This window comes from Microtus ochrogaster, chromosome 7 (genome assembly GCF_000317375.1).
Source record: "Microtus ochrogaster isolate Prairie Vole_2 chromosome 7, MicOch1.0, whole genome shotgun sequence".
In the NCBI taxonomy this organism is placed as follows: domain Eukaryota; kingdom Metazoa; phylum Chordata; class Mammalia; order Rodentia; family Cricetidae; genus Microtus; species Microtus ochrogaster.
Genome location: NC_022014.1, coordinates 6,051,480 through 6,076,038, shown reverse-complemented (window position 1 = coordinate 6,076,038; position 24,559 = coordinate 6,051,480). Strand labels below are relative to the sequence as shown.

Here is a 24,559-nt window from a genome sequence, read left to right as displayed (position 1 = left end):
GGACTGTGGGACTGTGGGACTGTAGGACTGTGGAACTGTAGGACTGTGGGACTGTGGGACTGTAGGAGTGTGGGACTGTAGGAAGCGTAAATGTGGGAGGTATAGGAGTGGCTGATGTTCCTTAATGTACCTGCTCAGTGCAGCGATGCTGATGAGCCCCAAACACCTTCAAGGCCTGGAACTGAGGGCCATTGAAAAGTAGTGTGTGACAGTGCACCCTGTAGTCTAGCTATAGGGAGGCTGAGGCAGGAGGCTCGTCAGCTGAAGGCCATAATGAACAAAACAAGAACAAAAGCAACACACACACACATACACATACACACACCAAATAAAACCAACCGCCAAAGAGGGTTGAGGAGATGGCTCAGTCAGGACAATGTTTGTCTTACAAGTGTCAGTACCTGAGTTCAACCCCTGAAACACGTGTGCTGTGAAGCATCTGTAGTCCCAGTGATGGAGACAGCGGGTTCCTGGAAGCGTGCTGGCCAGCTAGCCTGGATCACTTCGTAAAGTCCCAGGCTATGAATGAGCCTGTTTCAAATACTGGTAGAAGGCAGCTGAGCAGTGGCAGCTGAGGTTGTCCTCCCACTTTCCCATGTGCAGACAGACATACGCCCACACGCATGCTCACTCTTCTCCAACAACACACACACACACAAACAAACAAATAAATAAAATGTAATAAAATAAAAAAGAAAGAGAAAGAGCCCAGCCCCAGTAACTCTATAGTGAGCAGTTCCGGGGAACTGTGCACTCCCACGTTCCAGGCATTCCTGCTCAGATGGTTCCCACTTCCCCACCTGCACACACCCAACACTCATCAAGACCGAATTAACCCCAAAAGGGAGGAACTGAGACAGGACCAAGGGGTGGTGCTTGGGAACTGATTCAGGCCTGGAGAGTCAGGTACCTATGCCAAGAACAGAGAGCCAAGGAGAGGCAGAGGAGCAAAGACAAGCTGGGCAGGCAGGGACTTGGGGTAAGGGGCGTGGCATAGACCTGGCCTCTCCAGGGTCACTAGGAAGCAACGGACTCTCAGCATGTCTGCTCTGGGGAGAAAGCTGTTTTCTTAGTCTGGGGACAAACCAAGCCCCCTGCCCTGTGTGCTGGGGGCCTTGTCGCTGCAGCTCGTGTCCAGCTCCATCTTCATACACTGACCCTCTACAGTCAGACCGGGGCTTGGCTAGGCAAGGTTGAAGCCCTAGATTTGGGGATTCAGGTTGTCAAGGAGGTGGAGTCAAAGACCTGGCCCCAGTGTGTGTTTGTGTGTGTGTGTGTGTGTGTGTGTGTGTGTGTGTGTGTATGTGTGTGTGTAGAGCAGGTACCTGGAAGCAAATACTGACTTTATTAAGTATCTATAGGTACCAGATCCTGAGTGAGACAGATGGATGCTCTGAGCACTTGCTTGCTTCATCCTACACAGAGGCCCTAGAACCTCCTGGAGTCATACCCCCATCATCCAGGTCACATGACTTCCTTGTCAGACTTGGGAGACTTCATATGAAAGAATATGAGCAGCCCCTGGTGGTGCAGGCCTTCTAGCCTAGCAATTCCCATGCCCCAGGGAAGGCTCAGAGAAGCTAAGTCACTGACAATGCACTAAAATGGGAGGCATCTGACTGGTTTATGTGCTTGACAGACAGCTCTGCTCCCCGCCCCTGCTGTGGTAAAGGACCAGTGACCCTGCATAAAATAACAGTTGGTCAGGGGTCCAGCAGGACATGAGTCAGGGTCTCTCAGACACCTGTGTCCCATCTTAGAGCGTTTGTGCTTGGGTATGCCGTGGATGTCCCTGTTCCTAGCTCCTCTGATGGATGTCTGTGCTGGGACTGACAGGATTAGACGCTGTCCTAGCCGTGCTGTGAAATCACACAGCACGGAGCTCAGATTCCAGTTTCTCACTTGGCGGTCACTATCACTGCATCCGCAGCATAAAGCAGGCCAGGTTGTAGCCGCTGAACTTGTAACAGCCCGTGACGGAGCCTGGGCCAGTCTGTGACTCCCTGCCCTGCCCCCTACGTTGCTCTGCTCCAGATACATCCTAGGGATACAAAGAGATACCTGTTCCTGTTCCTGTCCCCAGAAAGCTCTCGTCAGGTCCTCCTGTTCTCAGACCCAGCCCTGGTCATGTCTATTTGTCCCCATTGTCTTTGTCGTCGGGCTACTATTGCTGCGACGAAACACCACGACCAAAACAACTTGGGGAGGAAAGGGTTTATTTGGCTTACACTTCTACATCTTACTCCTTCACGAAGAAAGTCAGGGAAAGGCGTGCGCCTCCACCGCCCGGCTCAGCCTGCTTTCTTACAGAACCCAGGACTGCCTGGTCCAGAGGTGCCACCTCCTGCAGTGGGCTGGCCCTCCCCCATCAATTAAGAAAATGCTGGGCAGGCTTCTCTGCAGCCTGATCTTATGGAGGCATTTTCTTTTTTTGTTTGTTTGTTTTTTTTTTCTTTCTTTTTCTTTGTTCCCCAGATTGGTTTATTTAACTTAATAACACGGATGGAGGCATTTTCTTAATTGAGGTGCCCTCCTCTCTCGTGACTTCACTAGCCAGCACAGGCTCCAAGGAGGCTCTAGCAGCCTGGCCTCACTTCGTCCTGGGAGAAGAGAGAGGGACATGAGAGGACCCCACTGGACTTGAAGACCTTCTCAGCTGGCAGTGCCAACCCACAAGTCAGGCCTGGGCTGACATTTCTGGGGCCGGCGAAGTCCTAGAAGCCATCTCGGTCCTGCTCCTTAACATTCAGTGGAGTCTGAGCCAAGACTATGAGGTAGCATTTCTCAGGCCTCAGCATGAGCCTCCCAGCACCAGATTGCTTTAGGTGGATGTGTGATGTCACTGTCTTCCCAGCACCAGCACACCCCACCCCCACCCCACCCCTACCCCCTGTAGCTGTCAAGGAAGTTCCTCTGTCTTTGTCTTTTGTGGCCTTGGCCTACCTAGGCCTGTGTGTTGACTGAATTGTGGGATGGAGATCATGGAGTCACTGGGCCGGAGTCCCAGCAGTGACATGGTGTTGGCTTTGGTAACAGGTATCAGAACCTCTGCTAAGTCCCATCTTGGCCTTGTGAACCTGGCTTACAGGACCAGCATGGCAGAAATCAAGCCCTGTCCCCGAGAGGAGGGTCCACCTGAAAAGCCACACACAGCATGGTGGCAGTTCAGCCTCAGTTCCATTTTTAATGGCAACTCTAGAGGGAGAGACAGTGCAGAGAATCTGTGACCCCAGGGGAATTATTACTGCTGAGGGGCCAGGCCACCCACGTGCATCCCAGAAGCATGTTGGGTGCTCCCTGTGTGGTCAGACAGACAGTGGTACCCTACTGCCTTTAGACGCTGCTCTGAACCCCCAGCTCAGTCCTTGTGCCCCCAAAATGATACAGAATGTCTTTGAAACTTAGTTCGGATGTCAGATGCAACTTTTACCTAGGCAGCAGGATGTATCGATCTCATAGTAGGGATGGTGAGAAGAGTTATGGGATAAATAGTTCACTGGGCGTAGTGATACAGGTCTGTCATCACAGGGACTGGGGAAACTGAAGCGGGGGAATCAAAAGTTTAAGCCTTGCCTGAGTGCGAGTGAGTTCAAGGTCAGCCGGTACAACTCTGACCCTATCGCCGAAAAACTGAAAAGAAGGTTGGGGCTGTAGCTCAGGGGTAGAGCACTTGCCTAGGTTGTATGAGGCCCTGGGTTCAATCCTCAGTACAAAAGGAACAGGCCCATTGTTGGCTGGTGCGCCCAGGATCTGAGCCCTGTCTGGTTCTAGACACAGGTCTTTCCCCTCCATAGCTGTGACCCTGGGTGGTGCCTTTACTTCCTGAGTTGCCTGGGCAGTGGGCAGATAGAGTTGATGGCTTTTGAGACACCTTAAAATGACAGTGTGCACAGCCCTGCTAACTGCTGGGCATGGAAGTGAGGCTGGGCATGGGGGTAGGCGGTTGGGAGTGCTTCAGCTTCCCTGTTCCAACCAGGTGGTTGCCAACTGTGGGCAGGACATCTTGGAAGAGGGTGGAGGAAAGGACCGTATCTCAGCCTCCATCGAGGCCATCAAGAGTGGATGCCCAGTGTAGTTCATTGGTAAGATTAAAAGCCCAACCTGCCAGGCCTGTTCCTGTGCCCCACCCTGTGGGTCCTACCCCCACATTCCTGTGCTGCTGGCATGGAACTCCACAGCTCTCACTGGAACACACATGGCCCTCGCTCTCTTACTCAGACCCCAAACCCGAGCAAAAGCACAGAATGTTCCAGCCTCCACTCTGTAAAAGCAGGATAAATAAAGCTGGCATGTAGAGATGGCTCAGCCGTTGAGAGCACTGACTACTCTTCCAGGGGACCTGGGTTGGATTCCCAGCACAACCTAGAAGCTCACATCAACAACTTCCTACTGGGGAGTCACATGGCACCATCCCCCCAAACCTTTGCTTATTTATGGGGAAAATGAATACTAGCCATGCTGACAATATAAATTTAACTTACTATTATCACTAACCCCGATATTTACAAATTTTGACAATGGTTAACATGAGCCGGGTGCCCCAGGTAGAAAGGGGTACCTTCACCTGTCTCAGCCCCAGCCCTCAGGTGGAAGGATCCCTTGGTCCCAAGGGTTTAAAGTCAAACCCGGACAACAGAGACCCTGTCTCACCCCCCCCACCACCACCACCACGTATTCACAACCACTGTAAACAGACTTTTGTTTATGTTGCAGGGATGGAGCCCTGGGTCTCCTGCGCTGAGCTGTACCCCAGACTCACTCTAACTATTCCTGTTAGTTATCTGGTGTTGACTTTTCCTGCGATAGTCTCACACTGTGGAGTTTCCTATGTAGCCCAGTCTGGCCTTGAGGCCTCTGGAAATACGTGTGTGCCACTATGCCCAGCTGGCCAGTCTCTTTAGCAAGGGTTTTATGAGACAAAGTGCACCTAACTCTGCAATTCACTTGCTGAGTGGATGCAGGTTTAGTGTGTTCAGGATGTGTACAACCAATGGCACAAGTAACTTAGAACAATTTATCCCTCCCAACCCCCAGTGCCACTGCCCCCACCCTTAGCATTCCTGAACCCTCTCCCTGCTCCCCTAATCTGCTTTCTGCTCCTGGGGACCCCCCACTCTGACATGTCTCACCAATGTGTCCTTCACGGCTGGCACCTGGCCCTGAGGGTCATGTTCACAGGGTCATCTTTATCGTAGCAGGTGTCTGAGCACAACTTGCATGGTTGAGCCATACAGATGGGGCCCGTGTAACTTACCCACTCAGTGGTTGATAGAGATTTGAGTTGTCTGTAGTTCTCACCTGTTATGGAAACGTTGGGCGGACAGAAGCCGTATTATCTCTCTTAGGTTTAGATCCAGGAGCGAGAACTCATTGGATTGAATGGTGAGCCTGCATTCAGCTACTGGTTTATTTACTTGTTTGTTTTGGGATAAGATCTCTCAGTGTAGCTCCAACTGTCCTGGAACCTGATATGTAGACCAAGCTAGTCTTGAACTCATAGAAATCTACCTACCTCTGCCTTCCAAGTTCTGGGATTAAGAGCATGTGCTACCATACCCAGCTTATTTACTTATTTGTGTATTTTTATTTATATTTTTTTTTATTATTTGTGAGGCAGGGCCTCATGTAGCCCAGCCTGGTCTCCATTTTGCTACAAATCAGAGGGTGACATTGAACTCCTGATCCTCCTGCCTCTGCCTCTTGAGTGTTGGGATCACAGGTGTGAGCTACCACACTTGACTTTATTCTGTGGGGTGTGTGTGCACGCATGAGTGCACAGGTGTGCGTGAGTGCATGCACACAGGTACAGTCACGGGAGGCCATCTTGAGTTCTCTATCACTCTCTGCTTAATGAACCGCAGCCTCTCTCTCTCTCTCTCTCTCCACCCCTCGGCAAGCATCAACAATCCCCGTCTCTGCCTTTATCTGTGCTAGGGCTGCAGAGGTGTGTGGTGTCATGCCAGCTTTTGCATGGACACTGAGAGCCGAACTCTGATCATTACTGGGCCATCTTGCCACTCCATCCTTTTATCCCCCTTTGAAGACAGGGTGGCCTCAAACTCATTACGTAACCTTAAACTTGTGCTGCTGCAGCCCTACCTCCTGAGTGCTGGGTCACACTTTATGGATCCGGCTTTTTTCCACCACTCCCACACCATTTGACATCCCAGGCTGGGCTGGGCGATTTCTCCATGTCCGTGTTAGCAGCTGACACTGTTTTTCACTATTCTTTACTATTATTACAACCATTTCATACTGGGTAAAAGTGTGGCAGTTTTGAGCACATGGCATCTTAAAACAATCTATTAAGTATGTACTGTGTGCTCTAAGGGCCCCAAGATTGTCAAATAGAGACATTAAGGGTCTGGACTCTGGGCACCACCTCAACTGGACTCCTGGCCCTGCCATGTAATTACTGTGTGACTCAGGGAAGGTTACCTAACCTCTCTGGTCCTTATTTTCCACATCCATAAAGTTGGGATAATAATATGGTTCTCCATCATGCTAATTACACAGCTCCAAGAAGATAACATCAGGAGGGAGGAGGAATCTGTTGTGCAGAAAGTCGGTATTGGCGCCTGTTGTTATCGTGATGCATGTTGCTGCCCTGTGTTGGGTCACGTGGCTTTCGCAACATCCATCTGGGTAGCAGTCAGTAGCTCCGGGGAGAACTGCTGTTCTCTGCTCACAGGCTGTGTGACTCCGGGAGAGTGTTTGACGTCTCTGAGTCCTGTTTTTCTCATCTGCAAAGTTCTCACAAGCCTTCCTAAGTCTCGGGATGAGGATGATGCAGAGGTCATTCAGCCAGTGCCAGATGAACAAGATGCCTTTGTGTTCATCCTTACTCAGCAGACAGAGAAACCGAGACACAATTCCTGCTTGAAACTGCCCAAGCTCCAGCTGGCCCCTCTTGGTTCCCACTCTCTATGCCCCATCCTGTGTGCTGAACTCTGCTGGAACAGTGACCTGCAGCAATGCTGGCTGAGCACATGACACATCCCCTGGTGGAGGCTGGAGGTCCTAACAGTGGTGGCATTCCACAAGTGACCAGCCTGGAGCAATGCTGGCTGAGCACGTGACACATGCCCTGAGGAGAGGCTGGGAGGTCCTAACAGTGGCTCATAGGGGCAGGAGCAGGTCATGGAGCCTTGCGTCTCCAGCTGCAGCAGGTGGGCTGCCTGTTGGTAACGAGAGAGCCAGAGAGCCGAGAGGCGGGGGATTCGGTCTCCTACAGTCAGTCTGCCCAGCTGAGGAACAGGAGAGCAGGGTGGGCCCTGACCTCTCCTTTCTGGGAAGCTCAGTGTATTCCTCTAGCCTGGCTTCTTCATGAATTCCCCCATTCTGCTCCCTCTTGGCTCACCCCTCAGACACCAGTGTCTGTTGCTGGGCTTCTCGGAGCAATAGTACACAGAGCCCCGGGCTCTGGAGACCTAGACTCCAAAGTTTGGAGCAGTGCATAACATCCTCATCACCCCCCCCTGAACTAGGAGGGTCACTTTGAGGATCTAGCACCTCACTTCCCCCCAGCCTAACCCAAAGGAGGCACCCAGGACCCACCTTTCTCTGTAGCCTCTCCTTATATACATCCTGGCCAAGACCCCGAACTTGTCCACATCTTTCAAAGCCCACCTATACCATGGAATTTTAGGTTGTTGTGGAAAGGGGTAAACTTTTCACAAAGATTGTGGCTGGGATGGACCTCGTAAATGCTGAGAGAAGCCAGACATGAAGGGCCACAGATAAAACGGCCAGCATAAAATGCATACAGGTAGAGTAGTGATTGCAAGGAAGGGAGAGAAGTGGGAAGCAGTTGTTAACAGGCATGAGGTTTTAGGGGGGTGACAACAGATTCTTCAGTTAATGGTGACGGCTGTGAAACTCTAAATATACTAAAACCCACTGTGTGTATTGTCAATGGGTGAGCCAATGTGGTATGAATTAGTCTCCAAGAATATACTGAACGTGGCCCAGTGTTATCAGTCACCCAGTCAGGTCCTTCTGCTCTACTGAAATTGTGGGTGGGGAAGGAGCTGTGCCAGGGTAGGGCTTTAGCATTAACACTGTTCTGGATGCTATCCCCGGGTGATTGACAGCTGTTAGTTGTGATGGCAGGTAGGGGCATCAACAGAGGCAGCCAGCTAGAGTCTCCACTCTTGGGCAGGCCTCAGGTACCTGCAAGTGTTACTGTTCTCTTTTCATTTGGGTTTTAACCATCTGGAGATAGAACCTAGAGCCAGGTCATTGCCAGGGTGGGCGCTCCACTGCTGACCTGCTCCTCAGCCCTTTTTTAAATTATTATTTATTTATTTATTTTTCCTCAGCCCTCTTTTTGCTTTTTATTCTGAGGCAGGGTCTCACTATGTTGCCCAAGCCAGCCTTAAACTTACTGTGTAACCCCGTCAGACCTTGAATGTGTGATCCTCCTGCCTCAGCTTCCCAAGTAGATGGGATGACTGGCCTGTATCACCAGGCTTAGCTGTATACCAACCCAGGCAGGTCTGGGCCAATAGGACTTTCAACCCTTCGAAGTGTCCCAGCTCTCAGACAAGTCTAAGAAACCTGGCCATGTGATGGTTTAATCCTCACCCTCAGAAGGCAGAGAGAGGCAGATCTCTGAGTTTGAGGTCAACCTGGTCTCAGAGCGAGTTCCAGGACAGTCAGGGCTACACAGAGAAACCCTGTCTTGAAAAACAAAAGAAAGAAAGAAAGAAAGAAAGAAAGAAAGAAAGAAAGAAAGAAAGAAAGAAAGAAAGGAAGGAAGGAAACCAGAATTCCTCAGCCCCTGACAGCCTAGCAATACCTGTCTCTGTGGCCCCATCATAGCCACCACCATAGTTCCTTTTGCCATTGTTAACCACTATCCTGTGGCTTAACCCCACCACCTGCTTTTGGGGCTGCTGGGGTCCTCACTTTTGCATTGATACATAACCGAGTGTTTCAGGGGAGGCAGCATAGAAGAGAACTGTCCAGCCAACTCCCCAACTGAGGTAGCACTGCTTATGTATATAAAAGAGGCGCCTGCACCAATGACAGCACACCTGAATGTAAATGAAGGCTCCTATTTGCACCAATCACAGCGCACCTGCATGCAAATGAAGATTCCTATTTGTAGCCATCACTGCACTTTCTCTTAACACCAATCACAGCAGTCCTTCTGATAGAATGCCAGGGAAGTGCTCCTGCTCTGGTTTGGGTAGGAATAGTTGTAGGGTCATCTTGCTTTCACCAAGGTTTGTTACAACAAAAAGTCTGGTGCAAAACTGTTTCAAACAGTTCTGACTCCAGCTGCCTTCAGGTGCCGTGACAACCAGCTGTGGCTGTTGTGTAGTTTATTCAAGATGTCCATGGAGTGCGCAGAAATCACAGAGCTGGCATTAGGGCAGTTCTGCTATCGATCTGACCCACGGTCTTTTTGTACAAGGCAGCCAAGGCAACAAGGGGGCATTCTCAATGGCTTTGCTCATTTGCTGGATCATGCACATCAGTGGCATCTACAATAAGAACCCAAGGGACCATCATTAATATGCATAGTGATTTTTACAGACTTCAGTGGTGCTTTAAGGGTTAAGTGCTCCAACCTGCCAAGTGCCACAAGAAGAGCTGGGTTCCCCTCTTATGTGTCTGAGTTCCAGTATGTATGGTTTGAACCAGGAGTGGAAGTCAGCCAAGACAAAGAGGCCAACTCCAGAGGGGAAAAAAAAAAACATAAACAAAAGATTCATGCTTTGACGACTTGACCGAATAGAAGCTCTAAATCCAATAAACAAAGTGAGGTTCGGTACTCCTGCCCCATGCACTGTTTATGGTGTTAGTAGCTTTATCCTGTGGGGACAAGCTAGCCCCTGGAAGTCTGACTGAGTTGGCAGGTCCTGCTTGGGGCCTAGGGTGGGCCAGCCCGGGAGGCCGGAAGCTAGGGGCTTGCACTGAGCTCCATCTCCCTGTTCCTTCCGTCCTCAGCATCTCCAACAAGGAACTCTCAGATCTGATTGAGCAGCTGCAGAAGAATGCGGACCAGGTGGAGAGGAACATTGTGGACACTGAGGCCAAGATGCAGAGCGTGAGTACCCAGCTCTCCCCATCAGGGCCTTCTGCATCTTGGTCTTCACCTAGTAACGACAGCCCCAGGGTCACCCACATCCAGAAGTCTTTGTGGTTGCTCCAAGAGCAACTAGAGAGTGAGGAACCTGCGGTATTCATTCAGCCTAGCTGTGCCGAGACACCTTTCCAGCCCAGGGCCTAGAGGATGCTGAGTTCCTACTCTGGGTCTCACACAGACAGAAATTAGAAGGAAAAACAAGAGAGGTGAATTGGTAACCTAGTAACACAGTAGAGGGGTTGTTTGGCTTATACTGTTTTCAAGGACTAGGCAGAGCTTCTGGGGTGACAGGGCTTTTCCTGGGCAGAGCCTTCCCCAGAGTAAAGTTTCCCTGTAGGCGGAGCTTCCCCTGGGTGGAGCTTCTGGGTCTGGAGGAGAACTCTTAGGGTTTAACCTGGGGTAGGATCACTTACTGGCTGAATGATGTCTCCACTGTCTGATTCCCTCTCAAAGGGTAGGAGCGCTCACCCAGTCAGGAAACCCAGGAGGTACAAACTGGGGCTCCACAGGGAAACCAGGGCTGTTCTCCCTGGACACCTCCAAGGCCACAGTCTGCAGCCTTCTTTGCTGGGAAATGCATATCACTTTCCCATTCTTCCCCCCCTCCCCCTCCCAGAACCCCAGTGCTAGGGAGGAAATCCAGGGCATTGGGCATGCTAGGAGTTCTCTTCCGGCCTCCTGGCTGAGGTGCTAAAAGAACGGGGGAATAGTCAGTGACAGCTGGCCCAGGAGTGGCTGCATGTAGGACAGCTGGGCTGGACAAAGGAAGTAAGTAGAGAGACCGGGTTACATTTGAATTTCAGAGTACTTCTCCCTGAGTGTCAGCGGGTCCTGGTGCTGCTCAGGGCTCACTTATACTCTAGTGTAGATTGTTGTTTATTTGGAATTCAAGTGTAGGGAAGAGCTGTGTTTCATCTGGCTTCTTAGTCACCAGGTGACTAAGAGCCTGCCCTGAGCAGTGGGGGGCTGAGGGTGGGGAGGTCTGTGAGGCCCCACTATTGTCTCTAGCCTCTGTTGTGGCGGCTCCTGCTCCCACAACCACCTCTAACAGACAGCATGTATGGTCCCAGGGCCCTCTACAGACAGCTCAGAGTGCCCAGAGGATAGGGTGGGGGTGGCAGGTGGCAAGTAGGGACACTGGGGTCAAGAAGCCAGGGGGACAGTCCTGGCCCAGGATGGCCCTGCAGGAACTCAGGAATGGGGCCACCTTCCCTCTGCCTGGGGTCCTTGAGCTCTCCTCCCCAGCCTATATCCCCCACCACTCAGAATGCTTGTCCCCTCTCAAGATGCCTCTATGATTTTATTTTTCGCTATCCTCTCTCCTGGGACCCTGCAATGGTGTTTTGTTTGTTTTATTTTCGTAAATGAAAATCATCTTGTTGGGGTGTGTCTGTTTTTCCTCACAACCAGAATAGCATGTTCTCATTACTAACATTTTAGGACAGATAAACAATATGATGAGGGACATTGACATCCCATAGACTCCATCTACAGAGGTAGCCAACCTTCTCTCTCTCTCTCTCTCTCTCTCTCTCTCTCTCTCTCTCTCTCTCTCTCTCTCGTGTGTGTGTGTGTGTGTGTGTGTGTGTGTGTGTTGGGGGAGGTCCCTTTGGGTTTGACTGAGGAATGACTCAGACTCGGAGTGACAACAGTCTGCCCGTGTATGTGGCACTTGAGATGGAGCCCGTGCAGTGTGCACATTAGGCAGGCGCTACAGCACTGAGCAACACCCCAACCCGGAGTCGCTTCTTAATCTCAGCAGAACACAGTTGAAAAAAACAGCAGACACTCTTTGTTTTGTTTTGTTTTGGACCTTTTTTTTGGGGGGGGGGGGAGCAGGGTTTCTCTGTGTAGTCCTGGCTGTCCTGGAACTCACTCTGTAGAACAGGCTGGACTCAAACTCAGAGAACCCCCTGCCTCTGTCCTGAGTGCTGGGAGTAAAGGCGTGCACCACCATAGCCCAGGCAGCAGCCACTTTTTGAAGAGACACGGGCCAAACCATCTCCTTCCTCTGGGCTTTTCTCTCTCTCCCTTCCCCCTCCTTCCTCCCTTCCCTGTTTGCAGAAGGCATCATTATTTGTCCATTGTACTGCCCAAAACATTTTCCTGCACTTTTTGTTTTTCTAATTGGTGAGAGTTGCTTCAGGCAGTTCAGTACAATGTTAGCATCATTCCCGTTCCCCAGGAGCACCCTGAGGTAGCCATACCCTGTTCTCTCTTCCCCAGCCCCTGCCCCAACCTCTCCCCTCCTCTGTCTCTGTGTCACATGATCTGCAGATCCCTGTGACAGAGCTATCCAGTGAGGCGTCCTGTGCACACAAGCCTGAAGGATGGAGCATGTCCCTCCGTAGCTCCTCCACCAAAACTGCCCGGCGCCCACACGGATCACCTGCCCGGCGCCCACACGGATCTCCTCGCTCTCCCACCTGTCCGTCAGTGGGCCAGTCGTTCCGGGGCCCTGGCAGTCCTTCTGATCTGAAGGACTGTTTTTATGAAGGTGTAACTCGCAGAAAGACCCCGGAAGGGGCTCCCATCAGTGAACTCACCCCTTGAATCTGCTTTGGTAGATAGTCACCTAGGCAGGATAGGATACCTAGGTAGGAGTTTTTTAGAAAGTCTTTGGCACTTGCCCTCTAGAGGCGACCTCTCCCTAACCCGTCTCATTGTCCGTTAGTCTGACTGACCTGAGCCTCCCCCGTCCCCTGTCTCCTCATCTCGGCCAGATGTGTTCTACCCACATCATCTGTAGCACTCGGTGAAGATTTACGGACTTTTCTTTTGACGAATTAATCTTTGACACTGTGGCTGCCCACGGTGGCCTTGGGTCTGTCAGTGACTGAGAGGATGAAATTCCACCCAAGCCAGGAATTGTGTTATGTTGCCTGCCCCAGGTCAGGGATGCCATTGGCCTTTGACTCCACAGCCTCAGCTCCAAGTCACACTCAGCTCCCTTTCCGCTCTGATTCCCCCAGATAGCCAGGGGTGGGAAGCCTGGATACCATCTCCTCATCCACAGGGAGCTGAGCTCTCCTATACCTGACACTGTGGCATCTCTGGACCCACCCCTCCTTTTGCCATTTCTTTTTCTGCTTTTATTTTTACTTTTCCAGTCCTCAGGATGGAACCCAAGGCCCCGCCTGCTAAGCACACACTCTGCCGCTGGGCTGCACCTCCATGTCCTCAATTTCGCTTTCTTTCTCTTCCTCCTCCTCCTCCTTTTAGACAGTCTCACGTCTCATGTAGCCCAGGCTGGCTTTGAACTGACTATGTAACTGAGTCTGGCTCTTTTTCCTTCCCTCCCTCCCTTTGTTTGTTTGTTGGTGTTTTTTTTAAACACATGCATTAATTTAGTGTGTATGTTTGTGTGTGTGTGTGCGCGAGCGCGTGCTCACATCATGGCACATGTATGACGATCACAAGACAACTTGTAGGAGCTCATTCTGTCTACCATGCAGGTCCTGGGATGAACTCAGTTCATCAGACCGGGTGGCAGATGCCCTATCCACTGGATGACCCTATCAATTCCCTTTCCTAATTGTGTTTTTGCTATATGTATCTGGGGTTTGCCTGAATCTATGTCTGTGTATGACATTCATACCTAGCTCCCACAGAGGCCCGAAGAGGGCTTTGGATCCCCTGGAACTGAACTCCCAGATGGTTGGGAGCTGCTGTTTGGGTGCTGGGAATGGAACCCAGGTCCTCTGCAAGAGCAGCAGTGTCCTTAACCACAGAGCTATCTTGCCAGCCCCATTTTCCTTTTTTTTGTTTTGTTTTGAAAGAAGTTCCTGCTATAAAGGGTTGGCTGACCTTGAATGTGATTATCCTGCCTCAGCCTCTCCAGGGCCAAAGTCACTTTCATACACACACCCTTTCTTTTCACTTTAAAGAGTGTGGCCTGCTTTGCACCTTACAAGGTACGCGTGGTCCTAGAGTGCCATCCGGTTTTCTCTAGGGCAGCATGATACTCAATGTCAGCGTCTCTGCTGTTTCTTTTCATGCTCTTCCCTAGTCCGGGGCCAGGTACCTGCCCTTCTGCCTCCTGCCCTTAAATTGGCCTGTTGGGGAGTCTTTACCTCAATGGAATCCCACACCCCTGGTCACTCTGTTTGTTTCTCTCCAGTCTCACCTCCCGGGTGGGATCACCTCTCTCTGGGTGGGATTACCTCTCTCCGGGTGGGATCACCTCTCTCCGGGTGGGATCACCTCTCCCTGGGTGGGATCACCTCTGCCCCTGAGCTGCATGCCCAGCCTGCTTTCTCTCTTTCAGATTTGTGGTGCCAAGACAGAATGCAGATTCTTGCACCTGTTAGGCAACCACCTGCACACTGAACTGCTTCCCAGACTAAACTTTCCTCTTCTGAAAACAGATAGAGACGAGGTCCCCAAAACCAACCAGCAGCAGGCCATGCTGCTGCGGGTGCCCCAGTGTTGTCTATCCTGCCCGCAGTTCACTCATTGCTTTCTGACCTCTACTGAACTCAGCCTTAGAGATTCAAAACACTGGCCGGCTTCATGGCGGCTGCAGTACACAGACTGTATGTAGATACGCTGTACTGGGCTGGAGAGAGGGCTCGGTGGTTAAGAGCACTTCCCTGGGGCTGGAGAGATGGCTCGGTGGTTAGGAGCACTTCCCTGGGGCTGGAGAGATGGCTCGGTGGTTAAGAGCACTTAACATTCATTCAGAGGGCCAGCACCCATATTGGGCAGTTCACAGCTGCCTGTAAGCCTAGCTCCAGGGGATCTGACGCCCTCTACTGGCCCCTGTGTGTGCACGCACTCATAGACACATAACAAATACAAAATAATTCCTTTTACAAAGAAAGAACCCCCATCCTGTCAACTAGCTGTTTTCTCTAGACAGAGATTCTAGACTCACAGGGAAGCTATCAGCTCTAAGTATCTACCACCCACTCTTCTTCCCCAGCACAGAACAGCCCAGTTCACCCCTTCAGGTGCTGTCATGCACTCCCCTCTATTCCCGCTCACACCCTAATGCTGACAGCCTGCTGCATGGCTCCTGAAAACCTCAACTCAGGCATAAAAGGAACCATGTGACTGACTCTTCCTTGGAGACCTTCTGCGCTCTGAGTAGTGTGACTGGCTCTTCCTTGGAGACCTTCTATGCTCTGGGTCGTGTGACTGGCTCTTCCTTGGAGTCCCATGCTCTGGTGTCCATAGATCACGTGACCAGCCCCCATCTGCTCAGGTTTTCCTCTCAGCCCTGCCTCCAGCCAAGTGGCCTCTCACTGGTGCCTAGATTATGGCTTGCTCTCTGTCTTTCCTCAGGACTTTGCACAGGCTCTTCTTTCTGCCTAGAACATACTTTCCTTCTGTCCTTCAGCCTAGATTATGTCAGCACCTCAGAGGGGCTTCCCTGAGCTAGAGCTAACATAGCTTCCCTTATTCCGTCTCTGGTGCCTGCGAGGTTTCTGTCAGCCTGCCTTGTAGAGGATTCCCAGCTTGGGCTGTGAAAACCAGGTGGCAGAGCCATGCCTAGGTACCAGTGGGACCATTCACCCCTGTGTGTCAGTGCCAGTCCGGACAAGGCCAGAGGAGCCCCCAGCGGGTCCTGCCCCTCAGGCCCTGTGCTATCACTACCGACTCCTTTCCTTTCCTTCTCAGGACTTGGCCCGGCTACAAGAGGGGCAGCCCCCTGAGCACCGGGACGTGGCCCTGCAGAAGGTGTCTGACTCAGAGAAGCTGCTGTACGTGCTGGAGGCAGATGCGGCCATTGCCAAGCACATGAAGCATCCACAGGGGGACATGATCGCTGAGGAGTAAGTCCCCTCTGTGTGGTCCCCGGGGGGCATGCTAGGCTGGGATCCAGGCAGGAGGGCTGGTGCTCTCTAGCTCCCAGGACCACTCTGTGTTGTAGGGTGTCACAGTGTAGGTGGACACCCAGCATGTGTACCAGAGGCCTTAAGTTAAACTTACCGAGAAGGCCGTCGCTGGAAGCTGAGGGTTTGGGAATAGATGCGCTCACTGCTTCAGGACTTTATAGTCTTTTTGTCTCCTGAGCTTATGGCCCACGCTGCAGCTCAACACAGGTGAACCAGCGCCCACCCCGTAGCATCGTGGGTCTTTCCGTGCCCCTTGCCCCCTGTGCGTGTGTGACACAGCCCTGCCCATGCCTGTACTGGGCATGTGCTCCAGGGAACAGTGCTCTTGCCCGTTTCTTCCAAAACCTTCTCTAGTAGCCCTTTAGAAGAAAGGGAGGGAAGGTTCGGGAAAGCAGACAGTATGAACAACAGGATTCAGAGGTAGTGTGGTGCCCAAGACTGCTGTCCCCCTTTCCGGGTCACTGATCTGAAGCCCATGCTGAGACCCAAGGCCCCTCTAGGGCTTACATCATGATCATCTGAGCAAGTCCCACTAACATGGTAACTTATCCTCCCCCCCCACCCCCACCCCAGCATCCGCCAGCTGAAAGAGCGCGTGACCAACCTACGGGGAAAACACAAGCAGATGTACAGCCTGGCAGTGAAGGAGGCCGACCCGAAGGTCAACTGGGCTGCACTGGTGGATGAGAAGCTGGTATGGCCTGGAGCAGGATCAGCTCACAGTATCGCGGCCCTGCTGAGTAGAGGTCACCATTATGCAGGCTCCTGAAATGGCAGGACGAGAGGATTAGGGCTCAGAGAGGGACAGTGCCTAGCCTGGAGTCACATAGTCAGACTTCAGTCCCCGCCAGCTGTGCCTCTCATGCCTGGCCGTTGGTATCCAGCAGCTATGGGGGAAGACTGGAGAGGCTCATCTCCTCCACAGCAAAGCTTGTGGCAGCCACATCCGGGTATCTTTGTGGCATGTCTACTGTTAGTAGTGTGTCTACCTGTAACATGAAAACAGTGATCAGGGTCCCACAGGTCACTGAGAGATTAAGGCCATGAGCATCAGCAGTGGTCCACATAGATCCCTGCCACCTCTTGCTCCAGAAAAAAGTTTGGGAAAAGGCACTCACCCGACTGGGGTCAAAAGCCCAGGCTCCTGTGGGGTAGGCCAAAGTCTGCCCCTAGCCCACATCTTCTTCCTGGTGTCTCTCCACGGACCCTCCAGGACAAGCTGAGCAGCCAGGGCTTTGGGACTGACCTTCCTCTGGTGGACAGCCAAGTAGAACAACACAACATCTTCCACAATGAAGTCAAAGCCATTGGACCCCACCTGGCCAAGGACAAGGTGCGTATGTGATGGAGTCTTGGAGACATGGGGCAGAGAGGGGCAAGTTTGGTCTAACCTCATTCCTTTATTTTCCCCACAGGAACAGAACAGTGAACTCCAGGCGAAGTATCAGAAGTTGCTGGTGAGAAGCCCTGGGAAATGGGAGAGGACATGGGTAGCGGGCTTATGGGCTGGGAGCTTGGGACACCATGATCTTCTGAAGATGACGCTGTATACTCATACTCCAGTGTCGCCATAGCAGTCTGTGAAGAGCCCTGGCTCTATGCATTCTGGGAGAGCACTCTACCAATGGAGCTACACTGAGCCCTACTCAATTCTTTGTGCAGCATTGCTACCTGACAAGTAGATGTCATATACTTTCTAGAGCATGGTCCAGGCATGTGTGTGCACATGTGCCCGCATGTATGAGCGTGTGTATGTGTGTGTGCTCTTTTTTTGTTTTTTGATTTTGTTTTTTTTTTTTTTTAATTTTCGAGACAGGGTTTCTCCGTAGCTTTTTGGTTCCTGTCCTGGAACTAGCTCTTGTAGACCAGGCTGGCCTTGAACTCACAGAGATCTGCCTGCCTCTGCCTCCCGAGTGCTGGGATTAAAAGCATGTGCCACCACCACCCAGCCTCTTTTTTTGTTGTTTTGTTTTGTTTTTGGGACAGTGTTTTTCTGTGTAGCCCTGGATGTCTTAGAACCCACTTTGTAGACCAGGCTGGCCTCAAACTCACAGAGATCCACCTGCCTCTGCTTCCCGAGTGCGCTACCTCCACCTGGCATCACTGTTCTTGTTCTACAGGATGAATTACAAGCCTTCCAGTTTTCCCTAACCCTTCTCACCCCCAGAGGCTTCAGATGCTCCTCTGAACATAATCATAAGGAGCTGAGATGAGCTTGGTTTGTAGAGAGCTCTCCTAGCAGGCCCAAAGTCCTGGGTTCCAGCCCCAGCACCAAATAAAATCTGGTTGTGCACCCCTGGCGTCCTAGCACCTGAAAGGAGAGGCAGGAGGATCCGAGTTTAGGAGCTCCGTGACAAGCTTGAGGCCAGCCTAAGCTACATGAGACCCTGCCTCAAGTCAATAAATAAATAATAAATACTTATAAAAAGCAAATGTAGAAGGTATGACTGCTGTCTGTTGAGTGCCAGCTATGTGGCAGTCCCTACGCCCTAGGGGTGAGCACGTTATAGGTGGTAAACCGAAGCTCCAAGGGCACATCAGTCCCAAGGATGTCTTTCCCTTTGTTCACTGCTCTGTACCCTGGGCCCAAAACTGCGCTCCACATCTCCTTGGTACTCCACAAACACTTGTGAATGAATGCTTTCGGGGGGGGGGGGGGGGCATTCTGCCTGGCTGGGGAATGGCAAAGCTGGGCCCCAGAAGAGGTGAGCAGGGAAGCCGAGCCAGGCCCCAGTGCTGTCTTCACCTCACAATTGTCCCACAGGCAGCCTCGCAGGCACGGCAGCAGCACCTGAGCTCCTTGCAGGACTACATGCAACGCTGCACCAACGAGCTGTACTGGCTGGACCAGCAGGCCAAGGGCCGCTTGCAGTATGACTGGAGCGACCGCAACCTCGACTACCCCAGCCGCCGGCGCCAGTATGAGGTGAGCGAGCGCGAGGCCAGGAGCCGCTCTGGAGGGGGACACAGGGCTGCCAAGCCAGGTGCTGACCCCACCTCCTTCCTGGCAGAATTTCATCAACCGGAACCTGGAGGCCAAGGAAGAAAGGATCAACAAATTGCACACTGAGGGTGACCAACTGCTGGCAGCGGAGCACCCAGGGAGGAACTCCATTGAGGTATGTGTGCCCCAAGAAAGAGTGCTCACCCTAGGGGCTCCTCTGCTCTAGCTAGGGGCTTCTAACTGCACCCCATAACCATTGAGCCGCCTTTGCCTTGGTCCTCTTCTAAGCTCTGCCCGGGCTCCCCACTTCTGCCTGGATGTGTCTGGCTTTGTTTTCTGAGGTTCCCATGCAGACTGTCACATGGGATGGTACATGTGCTCACAGATCTGGAGGCTGAACTGTGAACCCCAGGTGTGGCCAGTGCCTTGCTCCTCAGAGGCTCCTCCATCTCTTCCATCCAAGGCTGGTCCTCTCGTCTTCCTCCAGGAACTGTACCTCTCCTACCTCTGCTGCCAACTTCTTGCTTTTTCTTCTGCCTGTCTGTCCTTTCTTCTTTTCTTCTGTTGAGGCAGTCTCCCTATGTAGGCCAGGCTGACCTCAAACTCACTCTCTCTGTGTCTCTTTCTGTCTGTCTCCTCTTTCCTCTCCCTTTCTCCCTCTTTCCCCATGCTCCTCTCTCTCTGTCTCTGTCTCTCTCTGTCTCTCTCTTTCTCATCTCACTGTGTAGCCCTGGCAGACCTTAGACCCATAGAGATCACCTACCTCTGCCTCCCAAGTGCTGGGATTAAAGGTGTGTGCCGCATGCCTAGCCTGGGCTGTAACTCTGGATCCTCATGCCTTCCTCGCCCTCCTGAGTCCTGACCACTATACCAGCCATTTCCCTTCCTTTTAAAGGATCTAATTCCGCCATGATTTCACCCTGCAGTCTTCAGTCAGCCCAGTCTTTTCCAAGTGGTCCAAGTGGAGAGAGCCTAGGAGGCGCTCAGTCCGCTCTGGGCAACCAGAGCAGAAGCTTTGTTCTTTTGCAGTGTTGGTCATGGGACCCCAGGTCTTGGAACCTGTTAGGCAAGCATTCCTATTACTGAACTTGTTCTTAGTTTATTGTGGAATTTATTTTTTGAGATTGAGCTTACTGGGCTACACTTACTATATCGCCAAGGACAGCAGGATGACCTTGAACTTCTGAGCCCCACCAGGACTACCTTTCCTAGTGTTTATGTGATTCTGGGAATGGAACCTGGGACCTTGCGTATGCTGGGCGGTACCCTGCGATGGAGCTACAGCCCTACTTGTGGGACTTTGTTAAAGACACCACTTTGAGTAGACACAGTCCCCGACTTGGTTGTACACGGTAACCCTCCTTGGCGTCTCAGTATGTCCCCCTGCCTTTGTCCCATCTGAACAGGAGCTGACTAGCTTTTGGGGGGGGGGGCTTCACCTAGGCTTCATCACCCTTTCTCTACCCTCCCCACCTGGATTCCTACCAGCCCTTCCCCTGGCCTCCCAGACCGCAGCAATGGGTCTCTCCTTTCCCTGGCAGGCACACATGGAGGCCGTGCATGCAGAGTGGAAGCAGTACCTGAACCTGCTCATCTGTGAGGAGAGCCACCTGAAGTATATGGAGGACTACCACCAGGTACCTGCCTGATTGCAGGCAGGGGAGAGGGCTCAGGAGATACTGGGTACACTACCATCAGGTATCTGCCTGACTCCAGGAGAGAGTTTGGGAGATACTGGGTGCCTCTTGAATACAGATGGAGGTCAGAGCACAGCTTTCAGTGAGTGAGTTCTTGTGCCTCTGCCGAGGGATCAGGGAACTGAACTCAGATCATCTTGCCAATGCTATGAGCACTTTTACCTACCAAGTGATCTAACTAGACCAAGGTTTTGTTTTTGTTTTTAACATAGGATTCCACGTAGCCCAGGCTAACCATTTATATGTGATAGAGGATGAACTTGATTCCCAGTCCTCCACGTAGCCCAGGCTAACCATTTATATGTGACAGAGGATGAACTTGATTCCCAGTCCTCCTGCCCCCCTGCACCTGTAGGGTTTAATTTTGCTGAGTTACACAAAACATAAAACTTGCCGTTTTAGCCCCCTTTCAAGAAAACTAACATTTCTACCCCCACCTTTTTGAGACAAGTTCTCAGTATATAGCCCAGACTGTCCTTGAATTCAAACTCTCCGCAATTCTCCTGCATCAGCCTCTTGGGTAAGCACTTTGCCATTTGTTACATTCACAACACGGACAACCTCTGTTTCCTCAACTTTCTGTCAGCCAATGAGAAACTGAGTACCAGCGCCCCCTTCCTTCCCCCACCCTGATGACCTCTGACCCACTGCCCATCTCTGGATTTGCCTAGTATTAGCCAGGGTGGGCATAAGGGATACAGAAGCCCCGTCTTTTGTCCTTCTGTGCCTGGCTTTTCTCACTGAGCACAGTGTCCTGGTACTCACCTTGGCGTGGTTGGTTTCTGCACTTGGTTCCTTCTTATGGCCAAGCAGCCGCCTGTTGTCTGGATGGGCACCTCTTCACATACCCATCTATCCAGAGAAATTGGCACTTTCACGGGAATGTGTGTTTCTAATAAGAGCTGTAGGTGGTTTTCATGATGAAGGGTCTTCCTCACTCTTCCCTAGGACTAGGGATGGAACCCGGGGCCTCACACTTACCAGGCGAGGGTTCTGTCTCTCAGCTATATCCCCAGCCTTCCTTTTACCTTTTGTTTGGAGATAGTCTTACTACTTGGCAAACTTGAATTCACTGTAGCCCAGGCAAACTTGAACTTGTGATCCTTCTGCCTCAGCCTCATGAGTAGCTAGGGTGACAGTGCCACCAAGCATGTTTGATTGGAGGTCTTAAGATTGAATTTGAACTCAGCGGACTCTGCATGACTCTGGTGGGAGTGTCTGAGCCACACAGGATTTCACAAAGATCCAAAAGTCCTACTCAAGGCAGCAGTCCAAGTGTTCAGACAGGGAACAGCTAAAAATAAATGAGTCAAGAGTTGACAGACCAAAAAATGGGCAAGGGAACTTTCTACAACTCGAAGAGAAGGTAGCTGGCCAGGCTTAGAATTAAGGTATGGTAAGGTGCTGCTCAACAGTACAGATGGCTTCTGGGAAATGTGTGGCCGGGTGATCTTGTTAGTGTGCAAACCCATGGAGTATGCTTATGCCAGTGGTTCCACTGGGTCAGGTGTTTGTAAGAGGTACCTGTCATATGGAGGGTACTCCCCTGAAGGTTTGCACATGACTGTATTGTTAGGGTGTTCTTAGCACACACAGAAACCTGAATTTGGGGCTGGAGAGATGGCTCAGTGGTTAAGAGCATTGACTGTTCTTCCAGAGGACTTGAGTTCAAGTCCCAGCAACCACATGATGGTTCACAACCATCTGTAATGAGATCTGGCATCCTCTTCTGGCCTGCAGGCATACATGGAGGCAGAATGTTGTATACATAATAAATAAAATCTAAAAAAAAAAAAAGAAGTAGGGTGTTGGGGAGACCCTGGGGAGCCAGGCTGAAGAGGGAGTGTCCTATGGCTCAAACAGGTCATATCTTAGATTTAGAGTGAGTGGGAGGCTCAGGCCCACCTAGGAGATAAGCATGAAGCTATGGCCAGAAGTCGAGGTACTTGTGGCAGGTTTCCATCTGTGATGTACCCTTGGGCCTCCCCCAGTTTCACAAGGACATCAAGGATGCTCAGGAGCTGCTACACAAGGTGGACTCGGACTTGAACCAGAAATACAACCCCGACTTCAAGGACCGGTACCAGATAGAGCTGCTGCTGCGGGAACTGGATGTGAGTGACAGCCTGGGACCCCACACCTCCCCTGCTCTGGACCTGAGCAGATCCCACCCAGTGCCTGCTTCATCCTCCTCCAGGGACATAGAGGCCCGCCTTACTTGGCCCTGTGCTGCTCTTCCAGGACCAGGAGAAGGCTCTGGACAAGTATGAGGACGTGGTGCGGGGGCTGCAGAGGCGAGGGCAGCAGGTGGTGCCGCTCAAGTACCGCCGTGAAACACCGCTCAAGCCCATTCCTGTGGAGGCCCTCTGTGACTTCGAGGGTGACCAGGTCAGTCACTAGCTGGAACCCTAGGTGACCTGGACCTGGACAGCACACTCAGGAGTAGCTAGCTATACCTGAGACCTCAAGCAACCATCTCCCATCTTTCACTCTCTGTCCACCCTTTCACCTGGGGTAAATATGCTCCACGTGCTCTTTCCCTGTCCACACCGCCCGCCGTCTTCTCACCAGCTTGACCACCCTAGCCATTCTAGCTGGAGTCCTGGGGAAGCCCCTCATTGGTCCACTTTGTAATGTGAGCCACCTCTAACCTATCCCTGTGGCTGAGGGACTGCCAACTTCTCGCTGGCCAGATCTCCACCGTATTGTCCATCTGGAGACTGGACTACAGGAGAGATGTCCCACTTGGACTAGGGGTAGGAAGGGATGGTTCCCAGAGTGAAACTGGGGAGCTGGGATGTAGCTCTGTGCGTAGAACACTGATTTAGCATGCATGAGGCCCTGGAGTCCTCTGCATTGCAGAAACCAGCCATGGATGATGCACAGACTTTGTAAGCACAATACTCCAGCAGTAGAGGCAGGAGGCTCCAAAGTTCAAAGCATCCTCGGCTACATAGTGAATCTGAAGCTAGCCAAGGTTTCACGAGACCTTGTCGCACAAACAAACAAACTGAAGTTGAAATAAAGATGGGTGCTGAGCTGGCATCAACAGTGCACCCTTTAGCTGGCTTCATTTCACTCTGTGGCCGGAGGAAGAGGCAGAATAAGACTGAGGCAGAGGAGACTGGGCTTTCAGGCCTGGGGTGAATCTTAATGGCTGGGTCTGTCCCACCAGCAGGGCCTGATCTCTCGGGGCTATAACTACACTCTGCAGAAGAACAATGGGGAAAACTGGGAGCTGACAGATAGCACCGGGAAGAAGCTGAGTGCCCCAGCTGTCTGCTTCATCATTCCCCCCACCGACCCTGAGGCCTTGGCTCTTGTTGACAGGTACAGGAGGGGGCGAGGGTGGACCCACACCTGGGCTCTGCAGGCCTCGTCCATCCCAACCCCGGGCATTCTCTCAGTGGACAGTAGGGTGTGACTTATACCTTGTTGTTTTATCTTTGGTACAGTGACTGTGCCTTAATCTACTGTTAGTTCAGCCAGCAATTGTGACTCCACAGCCACTGGCCTGCTTCCCTGGCTGCTCAGGCCACAGCCTGGTGGGAATTCTGTTCCCGCAGGCATTGGCTGTTACTGCCACTAAAGGTAGCTTTAACTAAGTCTCTATCATTATGTTTATAAGTAAGACTTGAGATTCAAAGGCTAGGATGAAAACCTGCTAGCTCAGAGAGGTTGAGTAGCAACTAGCTAACCTTCTCTCCTTGTTGGCATCTCTGAAGGAGAACATCCTTCTGCTCCACCAAAACAAAAAAACCTGCCCACTCCAGATTCCTCCCTGCTACTCTAGTGCATCTCTCTATCCTTCCAGATGCCTTTTTTTTGGTTTTTGTTTTTGTTTTGTTTTGTTTTGAGACAGCGTTTCTCTGTAGCTTTGGAGCCTGTCCTGGAACTAGCTCTTGTAGACCAGGCTGGCCTTGAACTCACAGAGATCCGTCTGCCTCTGCCTCCCGAGTGCTGGGATTAAAGGCGTGTGCCA

The 24,559-nt window shown here is 51.8% G+C and overlaps 1 protein-coding gene across 1 annotated transcript in view; it reads left to right on the top strand.

Moving 5' to 3' along the window:
• Ppl (periplakin) overlaps window positions 1–24,559 on the top strand; it is a 49,552-nt gene that overhangs the window by 11,353 nt on the left and 13,640 nt on the right. Inside the window, exons 2-12 of the mRNA XM_005350238.2 lie at window positions 9,958–10,057; window positions 15,719–15,873; window positions 16,510–16,630; window positions 17,150–17,269; window positions 17,352–17,393; window positions 18,701–18,862; window positions 18,948–19,055; window positions 20,422–20,517; window positions 22,569–22,691; window positions 22,819–22,965; window positions 23,756–23,907. Of these exons, the coding sequence (XP_005350295.1) occupies window positions 9,958–10,057; window positions 15,719–15,873; window positions 16,510–16,630; window positions 17,150–17,269; window positions 17,352–17,393; window positions 18,701–18,862; window positions 18,948–19,055; window positions 20,422–20,517; window positions 22,569–22,691; window positions 22,819–22,965; window positions 23,756–23,907 (1,326 nt within the window). The remainder of the gene's footprint in view (window positions 1–9,957; window positions 10,058–15,718; window positions 15,874–16,509; window positions 16,631–17,149; window positions 17,270–17,351; window positions 17,394–18,700; window positions 18,863–18,947; window positions 19,056–20,421; window positions 20,518–22,568; window positions 22,692–22,818; window positions 22,966–23,755; window positions 23,908–24,559) is intronic.